A 26,354-nucleotide genomic window follows, 5' to 3' on the forward strand; every position below is an offset into this window, starting at 1 on the left:
ATGTTGATATGCACTTGTAGTCTCCAACACAGGACGAGGGGAGTGGGGGATTTGTAGTTCCTGGCCAGCCAGCTTGACCTATTAGCCAAGTTCCAGGCCCAGGAAAATCAAGGTTGCCCTCGGCAGCCCAGATGCATACTTAAAATCTAGTTTGGTCTGTAGTTGCATGCACACACAGATCAGCACACACACCAGCACCCAGCTAGCAGAGATGGCATCCAAGCAAGTTTTTGCATTGACTTTGAATGCATCATTTAGGAATTCCTGTAACAGTGTGGCAGTCTCTCACTAGCATATGGGGATTAACTGGGTCCTGATGACTGTCATTCTTTTTCTCTCCAACATTAGATACTGATTTCAAGTTTTCTTACTTTTCATCATGTAAAAGAAAAGTTAGCTGAGAAAAACCATCCAAGTTAGTTCCAGGGCAGCCAAAGCTACACAAAGACACCCTATGTTGAACAACTAAAACAAAAAAAAAAGTTAAACAAACAAAAAATCCAAGTCTACAATTTTTAGCTAACAAAATCAAATGTGTATCTATTTCTTCCATTTTCTTTATTTAAATATTTCCCTTTTTTTGTCTAGATATACCAAATTGATTATTGAAATTTCTGAACATTTCAGATTTTTTAAAAATTATTTTTATTAATTTGAGAATTTCATACATGCATACAGTGTGTTTCAGCATATTTATCCCTAATTCCTTCCAGAACCACTGTCCCAAGACCCCTCTCTTCAGCCTTCATTCTCCTGCTCCTTTTTTTTTTTTTAATAGTCCACCCAGTCCAGTGCTGTTTGTATCCTAATGGACATGGGGCCATCCACTGTAGCATGCCAGGACCCCAGCAACCCTTAAACCCAGAAACCATTAACTGTCAATAGCTCCTCAGCTAGTAGAGGTTTGTGAGCCCTTCCCTCAGCCATGTTGGCATGTTGACTGCTTCAATCCTGTATAACCAGCCATGCTGAGTTCATGAGTATAGCAGTCAAGTCCTGTCATGTCCACAAGACACTGTCTCACTCACCCTGTTACTCTCTGACCTCTGGTTCTTACAGTCTCTCACCTTATCTCCTGTGATGGTCCCTGTACCTTCTGGTGGTGGTTGTGGGGTCAGGCTATAATACAGGTGTCCCATTGTGACTGAAGTCTCCACAGGTCCTTATTCTCAATATTTCAACCTCTGTGAGTTTTTTTGTTAACTGCCATCTATGGCACAAAGAAACTTCTCCAATCAAGTCTGAGAGGCACACTAATCCTTCGAAATAGAGATGTGAATTCAAAGGCTGTTTGATACTATGTCCATTTAGCAAAATAATAGCAGGTTGGAGCTCATGAGCCCCAACGGTGAACCTAGGATTTACTTTTAAGAGACTTTCTTATCTGTGTACAGGTGCTCAGCCTCCTATCCTGTCAACCCCAATGTATGCCTTGGGAAATCCAGCAATGCAGGCTGCAAGCATGAGTGGTTTAACTGGACCAGAGATTGTGTACTCAGGAAAACACAATGGTATTTGCATTTACTTTTCTCGAATCATGGGGTAAGTGTTTTGTAGACTACCTTACTACTGTCTTATTTTGTCCTATTTGCAACTGTGAAATATTCCTAAATCTATATTTGGAACATTACTTAGTGAATTTTATTTTTAGGTTTAAGCTCATCCACTGATAAGATTTTTTTGGCCTTTAACTGTATTCATTGTTTTATTTCAGTGCGTATAGCCTCAGCTTTTATCTTCATGCACATTAATAACTAGCCTCATAAAGCATACTGTAACTGAGTAGTATGTATGTAGATTTTAGCTGGGCAGGTCTGGTCTTACATGGTTTACTCATGCATATACAATCAGATGTGGCAGTAGAAACAGTTTTATTTCTCTTAACTGGGTTGCTATATGCTTTGAGCCCCATTTATCCATTGGTGTGAAGTGGGCACACAGTTCTGTTCTCTGTAAAACATCTTGTCTCAGGCTGGAGAGATGGCTCAGCGGTTAAGAGCACTGACTGCTCTTCCAGAGGTCCTTAGTTCAATTCCAAGCAACCACATGGTAGCTCACAACCATCCGTTGTGAGATCTGGTGCCCTCTTCTGGCATGCAGGCACAGGACTGTATACATAATAAATAAAATCTAAAAAAAAAAAAAAAAAAAGAATTTGTCTCTTGATGGTGGTAGGGTTGTATGAGAATGTAAAATCTTGAAAAGCCTCCCTTTGCCTCTTGTTTACAACAGTGACATTCTGTGTCCTGCCTTACTTAGTGAGCCTCAATTCAAAAGATGAGGAGGAATTTCCATCCCTTTAAGGACGGGTATGGAAGTCACCCGCAGAGGAAACCGCTAGAGGGAAGGATGAACAATGGTGCACATATTTGTAGTCCTCCCATACCTTCTGATTAGCTGCCATGTCTGTGTAGATACTGAGATAAATACTGGCGTGTGTGTTATAATTTTTGTTTGTTTGTTTTTTGTTTTTAGAGACAGGGTTTCTCTGTGGCTTTGGAGGCTGTCCTGGAACTAGCTCTTGTAGACCAGGCTGGTCTCCAACTCACAGAGATCCACCTGCCTCTGCCTCCCAAGTGCTGGGATTAAAGGCGTGTGCCACCAATGCCTGGCTGTGTTATAATTTTTATTTTAGTGTATGAACGCATTTCCTGTGTGTATGCCTGGTGACCATGGAGGCCAGAAGAGGGGAGGGCATTGGATCTCCTGGAAGTGGAGTTACAGATTGTTGTTAGCTGTCATGTGGGTGGGTACTGGGAACTGAACCTAAAGCCTCTGCAGGAGCAGTAAGTGTTCTTAACCACTGAGCTTGTTCTTTAGTAGGCTTTCATTTAATACTCTTTCTGGAGTAATAGGGATGTTATATTTGAAAGTTTTCCAGTTTCTCCACTTTTTTCTTTTTTTCTTTTTTTAATTATATGTATTATTGGTGTGTATGCATGATGGAGACTAAGCATATGCCACAATGTACATGGGGATGTCAGAGGACACTTTTGTGTAATCCTTTCTCTCCTTCCACCTTCACGTGGGTTCCAGGGATGGCATTCAGGCCAGTAGGCTTGTACTACAAGAAAGTGTCTTTTCTTGTTGAGCCGTCCCCATCTTCTAGGAAACTTAGTAAATGTTAAAAGTAAGTAGATGCTAAGTTTGAAAGTGTGAGTGAAGCCTTATGTTCCTATAGAAGGGTAACTACATGTTATAAAATGTTGCATTCATTTACAGTATAATAATTAAAACTTTTTTTGTTCTAGAAATATTTGGGATGCTAGCTTAGTTGTTGAAAGAGTATTCAAGAGTTCCAACAGGGAGATCACTGCAGTAAGTTCCTATATGTCATCTCCTTGTTTGTATGTAACCAATAGATGATGTTAATAGGTAGTGTTTCATGTATCTTAATGTCGAAAGTAAGATGCAGTGATTGTTTTACCTAGGTGTTTGTCTTCTCATCCAGTAAACTGTCTTCTTTCTAGTTTGATCTTGTACTGGTCACTTACTGAGCAAAGTTTTTAACACTTTCACAGCCTGCTAATCCACTACAAAATGAGAAGAATAGCCCTTCTCCCTCTGAGAGTGGCTGTGAGGGTCAGAGAGTCAGCCCTAATATTTAGTCTCCTCATCTGCTCTCACTCTATGTAGAATAATATCACAATCTCAGGACTTGATTAGCCTGAGTTAATACCTTCTCAAACTGCTTCAAAGAAACCTCTTACAAAGCTTTGTTGTCACAGAGCAGGTAGGAAATTTTCTTTGGAGAATCTGGAGCATCACTTTTGTTTTAAAATGGTTAAGTATCAGGGTTTTGGTGTTTTGTTTTGTTTTGTTTTCTTTAATATTCTTTGTTTTCTTTGGTGTTCTGTTTTCCTGTGTAAGTTTTTTGTTGTTTTTCCGGACAGGGTCTTGCTATGTATTTCAAGCTGACTTTGATCTTGTGATTTTCCTACTACGACCTCCAAGTACAGGAATTGTACTCATGTACCAACATACACAACCAGTCCGAATTGTGATGCTCTTAAAGTTCACATTCTTTCCTTCCTTCCTTCCGTCCTCCCTCCCTCCCTCCTTTCCTTCCTTCCTTTTTCTGTTTTTTTTTTTTTTTTTTTTTTTTTTTTTGTTGTTGTTGTTGGTTTTGGTTTTTTGTTTTTTGAGGCTCTTTCTCTGTGTAGCAGCTCTGGCTATCCTGGAACTTACTCTGTAAACCAGGCTAACCTTGAGTGAGCCCACAGAGATCTGCCTTCCTCTGTCTCCCAAGTACTAGGATTAGAGTTCACATTTCTAATAATAACCATACATTTTATCTAACATAGTATTTGTATGTGCTTCTCTGGCTGAATCAGTAGATAATGATAGTAGGAAGGTTCCCTTGAAGAGGGATGATTGATTGATTGATTGATTGATTGATTGATTGATTGATTGATTGATTGCCAGAAAAGTCCATAAAGATGTGGGTGTTGTTATACGCTATACTGAGATCTGAGCAATGACCACGAAAATGTGGGTAATTAAGATGTTCATGTTATATTTGTGTTTTTCTTTTCATAAATTATATGTTAATGTTAACAGGAGGGGAGGACGGGGTAACCTTCATTGCCCTTCATTTTGTCTAACTGGATGTTGAATGGACTTGAGAACGGTACTATTTATAAAGATAGTCTGGCTCAAAACTAAAACTTTATATATTCAGTGCTGACTCTAATAGTACTTTTTTATGTGTACACTTTTTCCAAGTCTTCAACTTTTGAAAACCCTCCCTCTTACAGATTGAAAGCAGTGTGCCCAGCCAGCTGCTGGAGTCTGTGCTGCAGGAACTCAAGGGTTTGCAGGAGTTTCTAGATAGAAATTCCCAGTTTTCCGGAGGACCACTAGGAAATCCAAAGTAAGAACCAGATTTATTTATTTATTCACTTTTCCTGTGTATGAAAGATATTTTTTCTTCTTTCTTTGAGATGCTGAGCTGAAACCCAGGGCCTTGCACACAATGAAGCAAGTCCTCTACCATTGAAGTACGGGCTATTCAGTTTTTCTTTTCCATTGTATTTGTGTGAACCATCAGAACTATACTATACAGTCGGTTTTTGGAGAAAGGGTTTCTCTGTGTAGCCCTGGCTGTCTTGGATCTTGCTCTGTAGACCAGGCTAGCCTTGACCACAGAGATTTTACTGCCTCTGCCACGCAAGTGCTGGGATTAAATGTGTGCACAAACATTTCCTAGTTAGTCATAATTTTTTTTTTTTTTTTTAAGACAGGATCTCACTATGTAGCATTGGCTATCCCGTAACTTACCTCATAGACCAGGCTGGCCTCCATATCATAAAAATCTGCCTGCCTCTCCTCCAGTGCTCAGCATTAATGAGTCACCATGCCCTGTCCAAGATCTGTCCTATTAAATGGTACTTTTCTATAGATTCTAATGTATTCACGAGATTATACAATATCACTTTTATCTGATCCTGGAACATTTCTGTATCTATTGCCAGTCTCTCTCCATTTCTCTTCTGGTTCCTGCAACCAGTAGTCTATTTTATGTCACAGTGAATCAGCTTGTTATTTTATCTAAATGAAAATATGCAATATTATTTTTTGTGCCTGGATTATTCCTTTCTGTAATGTTAGGAAAGACTGTCCACTTCTATTATTTCTCTATTTTTTAAAATTGCATTTATTTGAAGTTGGGGGAGAGGGGTGTGCCACAGCATCTATGTGGAGGTCTGAGTACAAGTTGCTTCAATTGGCTCTCTCTTTCCACCATGTGGGCGTTCTGAGGATCCAGCTGTGGTCATCAGACTAGGGAGCAAGCATTGTTACCTGTTAAACCATTTTAACTGCCCAGAGAGATGAATGAGAATTGTACACCTTCCATACCTCATTAAAGCTGTCACACTCACAGTCTGTATTTTCTGTTTCAGTACTACTGCCAAAGTGCCACAGAGGCTGGTAGGATTCATGCGTCCTGAGAATGGAAACACCCAGCAAATGCAACAAGAGCTGCAGAGGAAGTTTCATGGTAAATTATTTCTTGTGGTCAGTTACACCAGTTACCCACACTTGGCTCCACCAAAGAATTGCATTACCTGAATAAGAAACAATGAACTTCCTTTATTCAGAGTGAGATTTTCTGAAAATGCAAACTTATTATTATTGAAGTGCCATCTTTGTGGCTTTAAAATAAAGCAGCATGGATATTGCTGGTTTCAGTAATTCAGCTTAACTTCATAATATATATATGAAACTATGTACTTCAAATATTTACACTTCTTTGCCACCAGAAAGCATGATGCACTCTATTTGATGAATTTCTTCTTCATAATGGCATACATAGACCATAAAGTTGACCATTTTTGTTGCTTTTTCATTCAGTTGTCAACAGTTTCAAACAAGTATATGCATTCTTTTCTCTCTCTCTCTCTCTCTCTCTCTCTCTCTCTCTCTCTCTCTCTCTCTCTCTCTCTCCTACCTCCTTCCACTCCAGTCAAACCTCCCACATACATCCCAGTTGCTTTCCCAGCTTCATGACTGAGCTTTGTTGTGTGACCCTTTTAGTCAGGGCTATCTGGATGACCTTTGGTTTGGGATAGTCCATTGAAGCTGGTGGGGTCACCAATGGAGACATAGCTGAGTCTGAATATACCCTCTGGAATACCTATACTCAGCTTAGGGCCCCCAGAGTCCCCTTGAAGTGGACAGTTGAACACATTCACATTGTTGAACAATAGTTACCAGCATCCATCTCTTGAACTTTTTCATTATTCTATAGTGAAACTCATTACGACACAGTAACTCCATATTTTCCCTATCTGAAGATTTATAGCACCTACCAGTCTTTAATTTGTTTACTCTGGGTACTTAGTATTAGCAATTTTCTTACTGGCTTACTTCGCTTAGCATACCGTTTTTTTTTACATTCATTCGTGTTGTAACATGAGTTAGAATTTCCAGTCTAAGACTGAATAACATTCTATTGTATTATATACACATACAATATATAGTGTATTACGATAAATCTTTCTGCCAAAAGCCTTCGAGCCCTGCCATGTGTATGCTTTACGCAAGCCGCCCGCCTGAGTTAGTGCCCTTTGAATACACAGAAACTTGTATTAGGTTCAAAGCTGCTTGGCCAATGACTGGGATTCCTCATCTGTTAGCTCAGTCTTAATTATCATAAATCTATATATTTTATAAGACTTATCAGACGCCTTATTGGCGTTCCTCCTTGCTGGTGGCTCATATCCTGCTGCTGGAGGAGGCAAAGGGGAAAAGGGACATACTTCCTGTTTCCTCACTTAGATATGAGTCTCTTTGCCATGTCACTTCCTGCCTGGATCACCACTTCTCTACTACATTTCTCAGAATCCTCTTTGACTCCTAGTCCTTGCTTGCCATTGGCCAAACAGTATTTTATTCAACAATCAATAAGATAAACATACAATGAAGTACTTTCCTCATCAATAGTGTTTATCCATTTTGTCCCTTTTGACATATGCTGTTCATTTAAAGATAAGGCAAAATTATCATGACTGACTGAATTGACTTAATAATGTATTAGGTTTTATTAATGTAGGATTTGAGAAACTGTCCTGAGAAACTTTATGGTGCCTTCCAGAAGGCCTTCTATGTTACTGTTTTGGTGGCAGTGTGTTTGAAGTAGTGTCTAAATGTCCTTTGGGTGGGAACTTTCAAATGTGGCATACTTAGAAAATGTGACAAACACACTGCCATGTTTTTATTTTCATGCATGCAAATGCAAATGTTTTTGTGTGTATACACACAAATGTATTTCATGAGAATGAATGTACCAGTGATTATTGTTGTCTGTGCTAGAGTCAGGGAGAAACATGGAGATTTCATTCTTAGCTGTTTTATTTGACATAAGAAAACAGTTCACCCTGAGTCATTTTGTATTTCATTAGTTGTGTTTTATCATTAGAGGCTCAACTGAGTGAGAAGATTTCACTTCAAGCAATCCAGCAGTTGGTTAGAAAGTCCTACCAGGCTCTGGCTTTGTGGAAACTCCTCTGTGAACATCAGTTTACTGTCATTGTAGGAGAACTTCAAAAGGTGAGGTCGGCTGGTCCTTTGGGGTTGTTTGATTCCCAAACTGCTTAAGCCTTGACTTTCATTGTTGTTGTTGTTGTTATTTTAAAAGGTTTTTGTGCTCCAAGAGAGGGGGGTGGTATACATATATGCGTGTTTGCCTGTGTGTACATAAGAGCACCTCATGCCTATCTGCTGCTGCCCAAGGGAGGCATCAGATTCCATGGAACTGGAGTTACAGGCAGTTATGAGCTTCCATGGTGGTTCTGGGAATTCAACCTGGGTCCTCTGGAAGAGCAGCCAGTACTACTGACTGCTGAGCTGCCTCTCCAGACCCCTTAAGTCTTGGCCATAAGCAGCATTTCAAGTGAAACTGTGACCCCTGGTCTCTTTATTGGTGCCCAGAAAGTGTTTATGGTGGGTGTTGCCGAACGTTTTTTTCTTATTTTTAAGCCTGTTCTTTGTTTTCCTCTTTTTAAAATTCAAAACTTTTTTTTTTAAGATTTTATTTATGTATTATGTATACAACATTCTGCTTCCATGTATATCTGCACACCAGTAGAGGGCACCAGATCTCACAGGGGCTGGTTGTGAGCCACCATGTGGTTGCTGGGAATTGAACTCAGGACCTCTGAGAGAGCAGTCAGTGTTCTCAACCTCTGAGCCATCTCTCCAGCCCCCTAAAATTCAAAACTCTTATATTTAGTTAATGAAAACTATTTTATTCTCCATTCCAGCAAGGATGCTTTTGACTTTTGTCTGATTATAAATTTAGGGTAGATACTTTCTCCTTTCCTTCCATTGTCAATTATGTGCTTGAGGAATGCAAATTAGGTGTTTGTCCCAAAACTTGCAATATTTTGTAGATATTTTGGTGAAATTTAAGAAAAGAAAATACATCTCTATAAAATTACTTACAAGACTATAAATGACTTTACTTACCCTTTAGAACTCATCTTATCAAGCAAATTTGTCCAAATGCAGGACAAATTCATGCATTTAACATTATTTAGGAAAAATAAAACAAATGCACAAGATTCTCTTTTGTTTGGTTTGGCTTTTTTTAGATAGGATCTATGTGGCTCTGGCTGTCCTGAACTCATTATGTACTTCAGACTGGCCTTCAACTCACAGAGAACTGCCTGTCTCTACCTCCAAGTGCTGAGATGAAAAGTGTGAACTACCACACCCAGCTCCAGCCAGATTTATTAACTCTAACCTCGTGATTGTTTTTTGCCAGCTGCCAAAAGCAACATGGCCTGGTACTGTGCTGACTCTGCCTTGACTTGACTTTTCTCAAATACAAAGTCAGAGGTTTGAGTTAGACCTATGTAGTTTACCTCCAACATTATATGATTTTACTGTAGATTTTTTTTTGCAGAGCTGTATCACTGGTTTAGTGTATTCTCTTTTCAACACTGAGAATTGAACCAGGGCCTTAGGACTAAGCTGCATACTCAGCCCTGTTTCAAATTAGAGTCTGCTGGTATTTACATTGCTTTTTGTTATTAATGAAATCTCAGTATTGTGGCTCACACCTGTAAACCTAACATATGGAAGGAGGGAAACAGGCAGATCTGTGTTCAAGGCCAGCCAGGTCTACATAAGAAGTTCCAGGCCAGCTAGTGCTACCTATTAAGATCCTGTCTCAAAAATGAAAACAACAACAAATAAATAAAGATAATTTTCACTTTGTTAGGAATATTTTTTTGTGTGTTTCTGTGATTTTGTTAGGAATTTTTTGTGTGTGTGTTTCTGTGATTTTGATGAAAGGCTTTCTCTCTCTCTCTCTCTCTCTCTCTCTCTCTCTCTCTCTCTCTCTCTAGGAGTTTCAAGAGCAGCTAAAGATCACTACCTTTAAGGATCTAGTGATCAGAGACAAAGAGCTCACCGGTGCGTTGATTGCTTCTCTTATCAGCTGCTACATCAGAGACAATGCTGCTGTGGATGGCATTAGTTTGCATCTGCAGGACATCTGTCCCCTTCTGTATAGCACAGATGATGCAGTTTGTTCTAAGGTATGACGGTTCACTGCTTTTTTTAGTGTTTTCATAGATGAGGTTTACAGTGTGATGAATAGGAATGGAGAACTCATGCTTTTTCAATATATGACCTCAGGGCAGTCTCTTAGTATGTTCTGGTCTTAGAATCCTCAACTAAGAGAGGGGTTGAAACACATGGCTTCTTAAAAATACATGTATACTCTTTTAAGTGTTATATATAGGAAAATCGTTGACAACATTTTTAGGCCATGTTTTAAAAGTCCAAGATTATGGGGCTGGAGAGATGGCTCAGTGATTAAAAGCACCGACTGCTCTTCTAGAGTACCCAGGTTCAGTATCTAGCACCTGAATGACAGCTCACAACTTTCTGTAACACCAGTTCCAGGCGATCTGACACCCTGTTCTGATGTCTGTGGGCATCAGGAACATGGCATGCTGCACAGACATACATGTAAGCAAAACACCCATGCACATAAACTAAAAAAAAAAAAAAAAAAAAAAAACACAAAGGGCAGGTCGGTGGTGGCTCACGCCTTTAGTCCCAGCACTGGGGAGGCAGAGGCAGGTGGATCTCTGTGAGTTGGAGACTAGCCTGGTCTACAAGAGCTAGTTCAAGGACAGCCTCCAAAGCCACAGAGAAACACTGTCTCACCCACCCCCCCCCAAAAAAAAAAAAACCCACAAAGGAGTTAAGGAAAATGACTTAATTTAGAAATTAAGAAAGTTTATTCACTAAGAAATTTGTTTCCTTCCTTAGAAAGTAAGGAAAACCACTAAGACTTTAAGTAAATCTGGAGTGAATCAAAGTTAATGAGGCAATTCTTATTGATCCTTTCCTACAGGTGAGAAACAATAAATAAGTGTCACATGATGAACTGCCTGCTGACCAATAATGTATTGACTAGGCAAGAGCATTCCCAGACAAAGCTATCTGGCTTAACATACTTGGGAGAGGAATTAAGACTAGCTAGGATATTTTTGGTCAAAAACTTTTCTGCCTAAAATTAAGAAGTAAGTTTGTAGAGTTTTTATTTATAATGATAATAATCCACATGTAAATTTGGACAGATTAAAATGTATATAGACAGCATCATCTGCCTGCTTGATTTTGTCTCTTTTTAAGCTTTTGTCATCTCTTTAGGCAAATGAGCTTCTTCAGCGGTCCCGACAAGTTCAAAATAAGAGTGAAAAAGAAAGAATGTTAAGGGAATCACTGAAGGAATATCAGAAAATCAGCAACCAAGTAGACCTTCCCAGTGTCTGTGCTCAGTATAGGCAAGGTGAGTAGCAAACTGCTTTTGTATCTTTTTCTTAACTCAGGACAAATCGCCATGTAGGAATACAGCAGGGCGATGAAAGTCTCTCTTCCCAGATGCAGATCTTCTGGCATCTGTAGTTTTAATTTTGTGTAGTTTTGGGTTTTCTTCTCCTACTGGAGATCAAACGTAGCAGCTGTACATGTGAGGCAAGTGCTTTTTATTTGAGACAGCGGTATATGTAACTCGGGCTAGCCTTGAAGGCACTAAGGATAACCTTGAGTTTCTGATCCTTCTGCCTCTGCCATCCAAGCCTGAGGTTATGCACGTACTCCTCTGGTTCTGGGTAATACGGAACTTTTGGCTTGGAATTTCAGGCCTTGTCAAGTTACACTACTGAGTTTCACTTAATCTTAACATGCCTAAAATTTTTTGACAAATCTTACAGGTAAAAGCTGTAACTGTTAGTATAGATTTGAAGCATAAGATCTTTTATTTGTTGTTTTTTTTTTTTCCTAAAACTTCTTTCTGTTGTCTTATGTACTAAGGTTCTTTATAGTGGGAAATTACCAATACGGAGTCAGGTAGAAATATAAGGGTATTTAATAGGGAAAAACCTTACTTACAGAGCCACCTAGCCAGCCGGCGTGGCAGCAGTCTATATGCAAGCCCAAAAGAGAAACCGAAAGCGAAAATGCAGTCACCCTACGTCCCCTGACCACAACCTGGCAAGCTTTCGAGGGCGTGGTCAGGCACACCTGTAGCCAGCCCCTAAGTAGGCGTGCCTATAGCTTCCCTACAGTTCTTTCCAAGAAGGGATCCATTAGTAGCTGTCTTCCAGCCATATTAGACCTTTTTTGATAAGAGACATCAGGACTATTTTTCGATGCTGTCACCAGAATAGCAGACATTTACTAGAAATTCTGCTTTCTGGGTCTGTCGTGTGTCTGCTAAGAAAAAGCATTGGGAACTTAGTGGGAAGCTTAAGCCTCAGTCGGCCTTTTCTTTCCATCAGTGCGCTTCTATGAGGGTGTGGTGGAACTTTCTCTTACTGCTGCGGAGAAAAAGGATCCTCAGGGTCTTGGACTCCATTTCTATAAGCATGGAGAACCAGAAGATGATGTTGTTGGTCTTCAGACTTTCCAAGAGAGGTGAGTTCTCAGCCTTAGCTGATTGTCAGGTTTTTATAGACAGGCCTTTCTTTGCATAAAATTTTGAATGTTAGTATAGGGAAGGAACATTTCAAGTACAACCCCGAAAACATTTAATTATGTTCTTACTTTAAAAGACCTGGTTTTTTATCAAGTACTGAATGAGGATTATAATTTTCACCCTAGACATAAGATTTTAGTTTTCTAGTAATTGAAAAGGTACAGTATTGTGTGTTTATGCATGTGATATATGCACACATGTATGTGCACTCTTGGAATCGAGGGGAAGACACCAAATGGCCTGTTTTCTGTCAGTCTCCAAGTTACTCCTTTGCAGGGTTTCTCACTTAAGCTGGCGTTAAGCTGGCAGTCAGCAGGTCCCAGCAGTCCTCGGACCACACAGTGCTGCAGTTACTGAATGAGTAACTGTTTCTTGCATGAGTCCTGGAAATTTGGACTTGGGTCCTCATGCTTGCAGAGCCAGTACTTTTTCATCTGCAGAGCTGCCATCTCAAGCCTTACGAGTGGTTTGCTGTTTTTTAGCGGGGACAGTCTCATTATGTTTCCCTGGGGAGACTGGAAATCTGTGTAAACTAGTCTGGCCTCAGACTCAATGATAGTCTTCCTTCTTCCTTCCTCCTGAATACTAGGATTACAGACATGGGTCACCACACCTGCTCCTCATAAATGGTCTTTGACTTGTAGTTTTGAGATTTTCTTTTATTGTTTGTTTGCTTGCTTGCTTGCTTGTTTTTTAACTTTTGAAACTTAATTATATTTTTTTGAGATCCCTAATTTGAGAGTAAAACTGGCTTCCCTTCCTCCCCAATTTCTGCTTCAAGGTGAAAATAAGTTTGTTATTTTGTTTTTTGGTTTTTTTTTTCCAAAAGGAGATCTTTTGAGTTCACAAATTTGTAGAGACTTAAAGAAAAATATGCTTAAATTTTTTTTTTTTTGTGCCAGGCAGCGGTGGCACATAAACTGGGGAGGCAAAGGCAGGTGGATCTCTGTGAGTTGATACCAGCCTGATCTACACAGCGAGTTCCAGGACAACCTCCAAAGCTGCTTAGAGGAACCCTATCTGGAAAAACACAAAACAAAACAAAATCTTATTTTGTGTGGTTTTGCCCTTCTACATTTAACCAAATAGTTTTCAAATCTTTTGAAAAAGTATATTGGAGTTTTTAGGGAGCAATAGAGGATAAGGGTGCTTTAGTTTGGTTTAGGATTTTTTAATTTTTATCATTTCATGTATATGAGTGTTTTGCCTGCTCTTATATGCATCATTTTTGTGCCTAGTATCTGTGGACTATAGAAGAGGATGTTAGATCTGCTGGAACTAGAATTACATAAGTTATGACCTGCCACGTGGGTGTTGGGAATTGAACCCTAGTTCTCTGAAACTGTAGCCAGGTTCTTAGCCACTGAACCATTTCTTCAATCCCTAGTTTTGGGTTTTGTTTTTGTTTTTGTTTTTTTTTAACAAGCTTCAAACTCATTCCTGCCTTGGCCTATGATATAGAGGCTGATATCATTATGTCTCTTTGTTTGTCTGCTTGATTAATTGTTTCAGACACAGCCTTACTTATCCTGGGCTCATCTAGCATGAGAAAAATATTTTCTAGTTAGATATGTAATTGACCCTTTTCTTTTCAGATTGAACAGTTACAAGTGCATTACAGACACTCTTCAAGAACTGGTAAATCAAAGTAAGGCTGCTCCGCAGTCTCCTAGTGTACCCAAAAAGCCTGGTCCTCCAGTGTTGTCATCAGATCCCAACATGCTGAGCAATGAAGAAGCGGGACACCATGTAAGGGACAGGCACACGTCCATTCTGGAAGGGGGGTGTGTTTGAAAGCTCTACATCGTAGTGGTGGCACAATCACTGGGAAAGGAAGTAACTAATAGTTACCACTCAACCTATTTTCTTACAAGAAGGCTGGGGTTATATCCGGCAGGAAAGCCTTTAATCATCACAACTTTCACTGTTTTCTTTATTTTAGTTTGAACAAATGCTAAAATTGGCTCAGCGATCCAAGGATGAGCTCTTTAGTATTGCTCTTTATAATTGGCTAATACAAGCTGACCTTGCAGATAAACTACTACAGGTAAAACTAGTATTTGTACAATAAGTTTATGTTAATCTATGTTTCTAAGTAGCATAATAATAGTTCTTGTAGATATAGGAAATTAGTTTTTCATCTTATGTATAACATTAGGGGCTATTTTAAGATAAGAGTGTAATTTGTTTTTCTATGGAGCAAAATAGACTGCTTCTTGAACGTTGTTTAGAGGCTGATTTGAACAGCAGTGTAGTGGAATAGTAGGCTCTGGGTCACTAATTAGGCTCTGCCATTGAGTAACTGGTTGGCTTCTTTTTAAGTATCAGTGTTCCTTGATTTATAAACTTGAGACCTGGAATTTGATAGTGCCAGAGATGCCTTTTGGGCTCACAATCAGGAATTGTTCTCAAAGTTCATTAAAAGAATTAGAATTTTACACTTTTTTTTTTGTTAGTGTGATATAGAAAGTTCTTCATTAATTAGTATAACAAACAATTTGTGATGAGAAATTGATTTCACCTATTGATGTTGGATTCTGTTTTGCTTCTTTTTTTTAAAGATTTTATTTATTTATTATGTATACAACATTCTGCTTTCATGTATACCTGCACACCAGACGAGGGCACCAGATCTCTAGAAGAGTAGTCAGTGCTCTTAACCTGTGAGCCATCTCTCCAGCCCTGTTTTGCTTATTTCCACTGAACAAGGCACACACACAAAATACACTGTTCTACTTTAAATGCACATAGGTGATCACAAAAATTTTTCATGTAACTACAATTTCTAGATTGCCTCTCCTTTTCTGGAGCCACATCTAGTCCGAATGGCCAAAGTGGATCAAAATAGAGTTCGATATATGGATTTACTCTGGAGATATTATGAGAAGAACAGAAGTTTCAGTAGTGCCGCTCGTGTCCTATCCAAACTGGCTGACATGCACAGGTATGGCATGTAAGGGTGTTATTCTAAGGAATAGGACAGAGCTGTGTATGTGGTTATGTCCACTGGAACCCAGGGAGGCCAGCCTAGGCAACATAGTCAAAAGAGTGGGGAGAGCTGTGAGGGTAGCTCACTGGTAGAGCACATATTTACCATGCACGAGACCCTGGGTAATTCAGTCTCCAGTGACCGCCCCTTGAAAAAGAAAGTTGAGAATTCAGCTATGGCTACTAGAAAGAATGAGACTCTGTGTCTGTCTGGGGGGGCGTGGTTAAGGTAGGTGCAAATACACAATGCTTTCTTGACTTTCTTGCCCTCTATAATCATTCAATTCTGAAAGTTGCCCTCACATACAAAGTATAAAGTGGCCTTCTTAATTTCTGGTATAATAAAAGGCAACTTTCAATAGAGGCCTTTGTTAATTTGTTGCTTTTGTAGTTAAGAATTAACATTAATAGCATGGTGGTGGTTGCACTTGGGAGGCAGAAGCAGGTGAATCTCTGTGAGTTTGAGGCCAGCCTGGTCTACAGAGTGAGTTCCAGGACAGGCTCCAGAGCTACAGAGAAGCCTTCCCTGTCTTGAAAAACAAAAAACAAACAAACAAACAAACAGAAAAAAGAGTTCATCCATTTGAATTGTCAATCATCTGTCTGTGAGTCTAGCCCACAGGAAAGTTAATTCACTTGAAGACATTCTAGGGACAGGCAGGATTAATTAATTACTCCCTTAATGAGATAATTCACTTAGGCTTGAAGAAACCTCCCTTAGTGTAGTTACTTTTCTGAGTTACTAGTTTTCATTTCTGTCCATGTCTTCTTCCATCTATTTTTCCGGATGCTCTAGACTTGATCACTCTTTCTCTGGCTAGCATCCAGGCTACACAGAGATCCACCTGCCTTTGCTTCTGCCTCCTCTATCCCTCATGTGGCTGCTTACAAATGAAATTTTTTTTTCCATTTCTCTTCTAATCTTCCTGCAAGTGTTTACAGCTTACCTGCCCTAATGTTTTTTTCTCTTAAACACAAATTAAATGTCTTCAAGGTTTCTTTCTACTTCATTTTAAAATTCTTTTATTAATGAAACAAAAAATATAAAACAAGGGAACTCCAATTTCCCCAGTAACATGCTTCCCAATGTGGTGTACCCCAGTGATTCAATTAACAATAGGATTTTAGGTTTTTGACATAAACATATTTGTTGTGTAAAATTATGAACTTCTCATTAGAAAGCTAAAGTAATTGGCCAAACATGATGGTTCACAGATATAATTCCAGCACTTTGAAGGTAGAGGCAGGGTGATTGATACCTGTTCCAGGCCAGTCAGAGTCTGCATAGAGGGAGGGAGGGAGGGAGGGGGGGGGAGGAGGGAGGGAGGGAGGGAGGGAGGGAGGGAGGGAAAAATAATTAGGTCTATTTAAAAACCACTAATAGTCTCTTATTTCAAATAGCTAGTTTTGTTCTGGTCTTAAAATAGTATGTCTTGATATATTTGAATCTTCAGATTTTAAAAAACAATATAGCTCAAATTATGGATTTTCCCCCAGCACAGAAATTTCGCTTCAACAGCGACTAGAATACATTGCTCGAGCCATTCTTAGTGCTAAAAGTTCCACTGCCATTTCATCAATAGCAGCAGATGGTGAATTCCTTCATGAATTAGAAGAAAAAATGGAAGTAAGTACTAAAATACGTGGTCTGTGTCATGTTGAGCAGTAGCCAGTTACACCACTGCCTCCTCTTCCCCCATGTTGAAGTCATTATTGATTGTAAATGCTTCTGTTTATATATGTTTATTTATTGTCATGTTTGGATATAAATCTTATGGAAACCCTGTTTGGGACATAAGAGGCATAATTTCAGAGATATTTTTCCCATATCATATGTATAGTTTTGTTGTTGTTTTTGTTTTATATTCCCACTGTTCAGCAGCAATTGGATTGCATTGCATTCATCATTGATTTTTGGAATATAAGGGTAACTAAGATTAAAAATCTATGACTGTCCATGACATGTTTGACTTTATTTCTCCTTTCTAGAGTGAACTTAAATCAACTAGCATTGGCAGACTGAGGTCCAGTCTAGAAATTTGTCTGCCTGTGATCATTGGGTTACTAATGGCAATTAACATTGAGCAGTAAGATTCCTTGTCACAGCTTATTTCCTGTGGCATCAGTTATGTTGAGAGGGCAGTCTCTTGTAGTTAAGCCTGTCTTCACTTTAGCAGACTTAAACTTTTGACAAGGAATCATTTCAGGTACCTGTTGAATATTGTAATAATATTAATACGTCATGTTTTCTGTTGAAACTAGGTCGCTAGGATCCAACTTCAGATACAAGAGACACTACAAAGGCAATACTCCCATCATTCCTCAGTGCAGGATGCAATTTCTCAGCTGGATTCTGAGCTGATGGACATTACTAAGGTACTGAAAAGCAGTGAAATTTCTGTAATAGTCACCCTGTTTTTAGAAATCCCAGAGAGAGAGAGAGGAGAGAGAGAGAGAGAGAGAGAGAGAGAGAGAGAGAGAGAGAGAGAGATTTGCTTGATGGAAAAGTAAGAAAGTTACCTTTGACAGCTTGTCCGTGGACTGATAGGTTTTAGCTGCTGCATATGACTCTTCGTATGACTCTTGGCAGAGCTGTATGTGTACATGTTTTAAAATATTTGTTCCTAAAAATATTGTATAATGGCTACTCAACTCCCATCATGTCTATATACTTTAGATAATATTTGATTATTTGTAATTGAAAGGCGTACTTTACTATTAATCTCTGGACACTGACCTGTAGTTGAATGTTTAATTTTGGAATTTCTTCCCACAGCTTTATGGGGAATTTGCTGACCCATTTAAACTTGCAGAGTGTAAACTTGCAATCATTCATTGTGCTGGTTATTCAGATCCCATATTGGTGCATACACTCTGGCAGGATATCATAGAGAAAGGTAGGTGTCCTTATGTTTTTTTAGTGACCCATAAGAATACAAGCTGCTAGCCTTAGCTAATATATCCAGGGCTTATGAAAATGTGCTCCATATGCTTGATAAAGAGGATGTAGAGGACATATGTGTACAGTGGGAAGGTGATAGTACAGTGTGAGCCTGGTGAATATTTGGGAGCATGCTCACTGAAAGTGTAAATAGTTTATTGGATATATACCACCTTACAATTATCTTAAACACTTGCCTCAAAATCTTGTAACTATCACTATAGTGAGATGTAAACCAGACGCTCACAGAATCTGCTGATTACTACATTCATGCAAAAATCAGTCCTATTTTGCATCTTGAAGCTATTAAGTAGCCAATTAAACATTTCACATTTAGAAACAGTCATGATTTCTATTTACATTTCTCTTCCAGAATTGAATGACAGTGTAACATTGAGCTCATCAGATCGAATGCATGCCCTCAGCCTCAAGCTTGTCCTCCTTGGCAAAATTTATGCTGGCACACCTCGTTTCTTTCCTCTAGGTAAGCGGAAAACTTCATTGGCCTTTAGAGCAGAATATAGATTTTCTTTTTGCCATTCATCTATTTACTTATTTAGTTCAGCAGTTTTTTGTTTTGTCTTGTTTTTCAAGAAAGGCTTTCTCTGTATGCTTTGGAACCTGTCCTGGAACTCTCTCTCTGTAGACCAGGCTATCCTAGAACTCATAGAGATCAGACTGCCTCTGCCTCTGCCTCTGCCTCTGCCTCTGCCTCTGCCTCTCTGCCTCTGGGATTAAAGGTGTGCACAACCACCACTCTGCTAGTTCAGCAGTTTTAATTCTGATTCTCCAGATAGAATCCCTGAAGAATAACAGAACTTGATAGTTGACCATGAAATTTTCTCGGAGTAGCTTTCCAACTTTCTCCATCAATTTTGGAATTATGCTGAGTGGTAATATGGTTTAAATATAGCTTAAGTGATTATCCTGTTGGGAAAACCATTACTAGTGTCAAATAAATAAAAATGGCTGATAATTTTATGTATTGGTTATTTGAGATTCAGCTGTTACATTGAAGAGGCGCACCCAAGAGTGTGCATGTGTATGACAGCATTTTGTTCTGAAGCCAAGATCCTTTCATCACCTCACCCTCTTTCTCAGTTTCTCTTTTCCTTCCTCAGCTCTTCCTCTTTGTTTTTTTTTGTTTTTTTTTGTTTTTTTTTTTTTCTGTGTGTTGTTCTTGGGTTTGAACCCATGTCCTGGTGCACGGTAAGCAGGTTTTGTGCCACTCAACTATACTGGGCCAGCACTTGGGTTTTTTAAGTAGGTTCTATAATTATGTAGTTCAGACTGGCTTTAAACATGGGATCCTTCTACCTCACCTTCATGTGTTCTGGGACCACAGGCATGTGTTAGCATGCCTGGTTTTTTCTTTCTTTTTTTTTTTTTTTCAGAACAATTAGACTAAAATTTTAATTATCTGAACTTGTTTCTTTACCGAATATGCTGAGTGTAATTGTTATGAGCCAATTGCTAATGTACAGTTTTCTTTCTATTATGAAAACAATAGCTATGAAGTAGGATACTAAATACTTACTACATTATTTTTTAAAACTGAGAAATAGGAAAATATTTATAATCACACATTAAATCACCAATTTTGTCAGTTTTAGCCTTGCTTGGGGTTTAGCCTAGGGCCTTGTTATGTTAAGCAAACAACACTGAACTGTACACCATCCCTAAATCTTTTGCTGTTTGTGAAATGAACATTCAGACTTACAGACCATCTCAAGTACTAAGATCTCTTTGTTGTCAGCTATACTTAAAACTGCATTGTGTCCTTGCCACTTCACTGATAGGAAAATAAGGAAACTGGCTGCTTTGGAGCCTTTGCTGCTCTTTCAGAGGACCTGGGTTTGATGCCCAGCCCAGTACCAAAGCCCTCTTCTGACCTCCATGAATTACTAAACAAACTTGGTACATATAAACTCATCCATAATATGCATGCAGATAAAATTAATAAATGAAGGAATTGATTTATGTGGTATTTACATTTTTGGTAAGTATGTGAAAACACTTAAGTTTGGGACCATTTGGTCTTTTGGCATTGGTTTAGATTCCTAGTTTTTTGTTGTTGTTGTTGTTTTGTTTTTTGTTTTTGTTTTTGTTTTTTTGGATTTTCGAGTCAGGGTTTCTCTGTGTAGCTGTGGAGCCTATCCTGGCCTGGCATTCGCTCTGGAGACCAGGCTGGCCTCAAACTCACAGGGATCCGCCTGCCTCTGCCTCCTGAGTGCTGGGATTAAAGGCGCGCGCCACCAACGCCTGGCTGATTCTTAATTATTTTAACCCTGTGCTGTGGAGTTTAGAGTAGCAGTGTTCAATGGTTTAACAAGCTCCACAAGACTTTCAGACAGTACCAGCACTCAGGAGGCAGAGGTGGGCGGCACTGTTGATAGCTCAAGACCAGCCTGGTCTTCATAGCAAGGTCCAGTCCAGCCAGGGTTACATAGTGAGACCTTGACTTTAACAGAGAAAAGAAGGAATCTTAGTATTTGCTCTAAGTCTTTAAATAGTAAATTCCATATTGCATGGTGGCACACACCTTTAATCCTAGCACTCAGGGGACATAGGCAGACATATCTCTGTGAGTTCAAAGCCATCTTGGTCTACATAGTTCCAGGACAGCTGCATAGAGACTCTGCTTCAAAAATAAATAAATATAAATTCCACAATAATCACAATTTCAAATTTGTCTTTGTTTTGTGATACCTCTTGTTCATGGATGTTTATATTGGTTGTTTTCAAGTTTCAAATATCAATTGTAAGTTTTGTTAGAGCTTATTTATAATAAACAGTAATGACTATTAAGAATGAGACCATAATTGGTCTTTTAAAATGCATATTGATCCAAGCATTTTGGCACTTGCCTGTAATCCCAGCAGGCGGGAGGATGGGACAGGAGGGTCAAGCATTAAGGTTGTCCTCAGCTGTGAGGATTGTGAGGCCAATCTGGGCTACATGTGGACCCTTCCTGGAAGAACTAAGTAAGTACACCAGGGGTGGAACATTGAAAACATAATATCTGCTGTTGGGGTATAGTAGTCCTTTCTGACAGGCTGTTGAGTATATATATGTTTTTTAAATATAGATGTTGCAATTATCAAGTTCTCTCCAGTAGTAAAACTATTCTTCTCTACATTCTTTCAGATTTTATGATTTTATTTTAATATCTTTAAAAGTGTATAGTTTAATGGTTTTAGCACAAACTTGTGTATGCATAACCCGACCCAAATCTAATTTTAGGAGATTTTCATTAACCCCAAAAGGAACCCTATACTTAATAGTTAATCACTTCTTATTATTTTCTTCCCTTATGCCCTTGGCAACTACAGGTTTATTTTCTGTGTCCAGTTTGCATGTATATATCTTTCTTTTTTTTTTTAGGTTGTTTTTGGGTTTTGGTCCTGGGGATTACACTCAAGACATTCTATATACAAAGAGCATGCTCCAAAATATGTTTATTGTTTTTTGTTGAGAGGGAGAGGGAAAGAGAACACTTATGTACATTCATAAACATGAATATGAGGTCAGGAAACTTCCCTAATTATTACTTAGCTTTGTTTGTTTGGAGATAGGATAGCCTGGTAAGTTCCTAGTAAGCTAAGCTGGTTGTTCAACAAGCCCCAGGAATCCACTTGTTTCTGGCTCTCTACTGCTGGGATTACAAGCTTGTATCACTATATCTGCCTCGTTTTCATGCTGTTAGACTTTGTTTTGATGCTTTAAAGAGAACCATTTTCCCAAATGACCCTACCTCCTGGCCCCCAAATGTGCTTGAAATTCATTTTCAGATAGCCACTAGAAACCACTCATTTAATAATTAAACAGTTTGCTGAGTCAAGAGTTCCATATTTCTGGGCTCTAGCTTAGCAGTAAGAGCACCTGTTGCTCTTGCAGAGAGTCTGAAAAGAGTTCCTAACATCCACCTGTATGCTCACAAATGTTAGTAACTGCAGCTCTAGGAGACATGATGCCTTCTTCCGGCCTCCACTGACACCAGGCATGCACATGATATACATATGTACAGACACGCAAAGCTCTCATCTGAATTTCTGTCTTTTTTTCTTTTCCAGATTTTATTGTGCTGTTCTTAGAGCAGCAAGTTTGTACATTAAACTGGGATGTGGGTTTTGTGATACAGACCATGAATGAAATTGGAGTGCCTTTACCTAGACTACTAGAAGTTTACGATCAGCTCTTCAAGTCACGGGTAAAGAAAACAAAATGATCTTCCCTGGGTTTCCTGTGAGGTGTTCCAATTACATGTTTATAGGTATCTTAACATTTAGGCTGCATGTTTTCAGTGGAGATTTGCTTCAATTATGCAAGTAAAATAAACTTTGGACTCTTATCTGAGGGTTGCTTTGCTTTGAAATACTAATTTTATATGGGTAAACATAATTAGCTGGGCGACAAACACCTGTAACCCCAGCGCTTGGAAGGCAGAAGCAGGTGAGTTTGAGGCCAGCCTGGTCTACAGAGCAAGTTCTAGGACAGCCAGAGCTGTTACACAGAGAAACCCTGTCTCAAAACAAACAAAACAATAATTGTATGTATTTACTCGTGTCGTAATAGATAAACCAAAGTAGGGGCTATTTCTGGACTATCCTAGGGTCTTGCACATGATTGACTAGTGTTCTACCACAAGACTGCAATCCCCAGCTTACTTGCTTTAAGCAAACAAAATTAACAGCACATTTACTCATGTATCCTCATTTTTTAAACATCTCATGTAGAGGATAGGGAGATCCTAGAAGTAAAGTGCTTCTAGCCCACGTTTGATCCACAGAACCCATATTAAAAACTAATGCAATGGTGTGTTTGTAATCCCAGTACTGGAGAGACACAGACAGGTGCATCCTGGGGCCTCTAACTGTGCCTTCAAAAGAAAAAGAAAAAAGTTAAGGCGGACACCTGCCAAGCAACAACATCCTAGACTGTCCTTTTCTCTGGTCTCCATGTGTTTCCACCTGCCCCACCCTGCCGCCCCATCCCACATGCATTATGTTGGAGGAAAAAAAAAAAAAAAAAAAAAAAAAATATTATATATATATATATATATATATATATATAGTGTGTGTGTGTGTGTCTGTGTGTGCGTGCGCGCGTGCACGCGCGTGTGTGTAGTTGTACAAAAGTTGAATCTTTCACTGTTTTTTGAAGGCTGACCTTAAACTTGGGATCCTTCTACCTTAGTTCCCTCGGTGTATAATGTGACACCACATAATGTGTTCTCCAAGGCTTTTCTAATAACTCAACTGAGCCTCATAATTAGGACATAATGAAAATAGTAGTGCCTTCACCTTACACTACAAAAAGATAAGGATAGAGACAGGAAGCAGCCTGTTGTAATCTTATGGGCCATAACAGATTAAGGTTCTGTGACTGCTAGTTTCTTTTACTCTATGATCAGACTGCATAAATTTAAAGGAAAATGGCTCACTGCGCTGGCTGACCTAGAACTTACTATGTAGACCAGGCTAGTCTTGAACTCAAAGAGATCTGCCTATCTGCCCCCAGAAGACTGGAATTAAGGACATGTGCCATATGATCGGCGGCTTCTAATGCTTTGTAAAGAAATTTTGCTTGCATTCCAAAGACTTCCTTATCCAATATAAATAATTAGGAAAACACACATACACACACCTATATATTTGATGAGTTGTAATATAAACTGTGTCTGTGTATACATACATAAATTTTCTCTTCATAGGATCCATTCTGGAACAGAGTGAAAAGGCCACTGCACCTTTTGGATTGTATCCATGTATTACTGACAAGATATGTTGAGAATCCTAGCCAAGTTTTAAATTGTGAAAGGTACCTGGGTAACAAGTATGAAGTGGGTATGGAATGCTCTTAGAGCTGTGCTTCTCAACCTTCCTGATGCTGTGACCCTTTAATACAGTTCCTCAGGTTGTGGTGACCCCACCACCACCACCATAAAATTATTTTTGTGGCTACTTCATATCTGCAATTTTGTACTGTTATGAATTGTAATGTTAATATCAATATGCTATCCCTAAAGGGGTCGTTGCCTATAGGTTGAGAACCACTACTCTGGATATTACAAAGAAGCAGTAGAGAATTTCATGGGTATATTAGCAATCCATATTTAATGATCACCTAAGCATTTGCATTCATGAAAGACTAGAAATGTTTTCAGCCATGGCCCTAAATTTTCTAAACTGAAAGTTAATTTATAAACTACCTTATGCTCCTTCTTATGAATGAGGACCAAGACATTTCAGTTATGTCTTTGTGGGATGATTGAAAGGGAAAGTCTTTTTAAAGGCTGAAAGTATGTAAATAATGTTAACAGGAGTCATCCTTTAATGCCTCCAGCTAACACTGACCTCCACCTACATTCCCCTCTCTGTTTCCTGCTACTTACCATTCACTGTTATCTAATCCTTGCTTTTCAACGGACTATAAGAACGTTAATCAAAACTAGGTCTGAAACAGCCTTTTGAAGGAAATGGGTTTAAGTGTAGATGGTTGGGGTTCTGAATCAAGGGCTCAGTGATGAAGAGCACTTTCTGCTTTTTCGGACTTCCTGAGTACAAGTTCCAGCAACCCCATAACAGTTCACAACCATTCATAATGACATTTGCAGGGGCTCTGATGTCCTCTTCTAGCCTCCAAGAGTATGGGACATGTGCATGGTACACATACATACATGCCAGCAAAAGCACTGATACATATAAAAAATGAATGAATGAATGAATCTTCAAGAAGAAAGCAAATGGGTGACCTGATGTCTTTCCCTTTCCAGGAGAAGATTTACAAATCTCTGTCTGGATGCTGTTTGTGGTTATCTGGTTGAACTCCAGTCAATGAGTTCTTCAGTAGCAGTACAAGCCATCACTGGGAATTTTAAATCTCTCCAAGCAAAGTTGGAACGGCTTCATTAATTATTGTAATATATTTTCTTTCTTGCATTTTGGTCTGTAAAATAAAAAAGCTCAGCTGGGTCCAGAAAACAGATGTTGTATATCTAAGAATTTTGGTAGAAATTTGATTTTAATAAGTGATTGTTAGCTACAAATAGTACATTTGCCAAATGAATTTTTTATGACTAGCTTTTTTTTTTTTTTTTTTTTTTTTTTTTTTTTTTTTTTTTTTTTTTTTTTTTTTTTTTTTTTTTTGATTAGTTGGATCCAGGTATGTAGCTCAGTGGTAAAATGTTTGTGTAGTAAAATGTAAAATACCCTTGATTCAGTTCCCAGCACCACACACAAACAACATCATTTTGCAGAAACCTGAAATAAGATTATGTATGATTCTGACACACAAAGATAATGTTCTTATTTTAAATTTTACTACTGGCACCAATTTTGAATTTATATTACTTCATGTTTATCTAGTATCATAATTTCTAGGCAATGCCAGGTGTAATGGCACACTTTAAATACAGCATTTGGGGAGGCAATGGCAGGCAGATTTCTGGAACTCTCAGAGTTCCAGGCCAGCTAGGGCTACATAGTGAAACCTTGTCTCAAAACAAACAAAACTAAAACACCTTATAGGCTGGGTTTGTTCCCATAGCACCGGATTCTATAACAATCCTTAAATAGGTATTTTTAAAGTTAATTTCTAGAAAATTTCCTGAACCACTAATTGTATCAATTACAACCTTTTAGGATATTTCTCCCTCTTTTTTCTCTTCTATTCACCATAAATATGTACACTAGATTTTTCTATGTATACATTTTTAGGTATGTATGTATATGTGCTGGATATGTATGTATTTATATACAGAATTGTTTGAATGTGCGATAAGCTTGTGACACTTTGTATTTAAAACCTTCATGATCAGCCAGCTGTGGTACAGCGCTTGAGAGACAGAGGCAGAGAAACTCTTGAGTTCAAAGCTAGCCTGGTCTGCATATTGAGTTACAGGTCAGCCACAGCTGTACAGTGACT

At 38.8% G+C, this 26,354-nt stretch overlaps 1 protein-coding gene across 1 annotated transcript in view; it reads left to right on the forward strand.

The window, feature by feature from the left end:
* The window catches only part of Nup155 (nucleoporin 155), a 48,704-nt gene extending 23,289 nt beyond the window's left edge, over nucleotides 1-25,415 (forward strand). Inside the window, exons 18-35 of the mRNA XM_027401330.2 lie at nucleotides 1,395-1,542; nucleotides 3,252-3,318; nucleotides 4,758-4,873; nucleotides 5,904-6,001; nucleotides 7,922-8,052; nucleotides 9,855-10,046; nucleotides 11,173-11,311; nucleotides 12,303-12,438; nucleotides 14,095-14,248; nucleotides 14,442-14,546; nucleotides 15,289-15,443; nucleotides 16,985-17,114; nucleotides 17,750-17,863; nucleotides 18,264-18,384; nucleotides 18,802-18,912; nucleotides 22,502-22,638; nucleotides 24,142-24,248; nucleotides 25,204-25,415. Of these exons, the coding sequence (XP_027257131.1) occupies nucleotides 1,395-1,542; nucleotides 3,252-3,318; nucleotides 4,758-4,873; nucleotides 5,904-6,001; nucleotides 7,922-8,052; nucleotides 9,855-10,046; nucleotides 11,173-11,311; nucleotides 12,303-12,438; nucleotides 14,095-14,248; nucleotides 14,442-14,546; nucleotides 15,289-15,443; nucleotides 16,985-17,114; nucleotides 17,750-17,863; nucleotides 18,264-18,384; nucleotides 18,802-18,912; nucleotides 22,502-22,638; nucleotides 24,142-24,248; nucleotides 25,204-25,342 (2,300 nt within the window). The 3' untranslated portion in view covers nucleotides 25,343-25,415. The remainder of the gene's footprint in view (nucleotides 1-1,394; nucleotides 1,543-3,251; nucleotides 3,319-4,757; nucleotides 4,874-5,903; nucleotides 6,002-7,921; nucleotides 8,053-9,854; nucleotides 10,047-11,172; nucleotides 11,312-12,302; nucleotides 12,439-14,094; nucleotides 14,249-14,441; nucleotides 14,547-15,288; nucleotides 15,444-16,984; nucleotides 17,115-17,749; nucleotides 17,864-18,263; nucleotides 18,385-18,801; nucleotides 18,913-22,501; nucleotides 22,639-24,141; nucleotides 24,249-25,203) is intronic.
* Nucleotides 25,416-26,354: the final 939 nt, after the last annotated feature.

This window comes from Cricetulus griseus, chromosome 2 (genome assembly GCF_003668045.3).
Source record: "Cricetulus griseus strain 17A/GY chromosome 2, alternate assembly CriGri-PICRH-1.0, whole genome shotgun sequence".
NCBI lineage: Eukaryota > Metazoa > Chordata > Mammalia > Rodentia > Cricetidae > Cricetulus > Cricetulus griseus.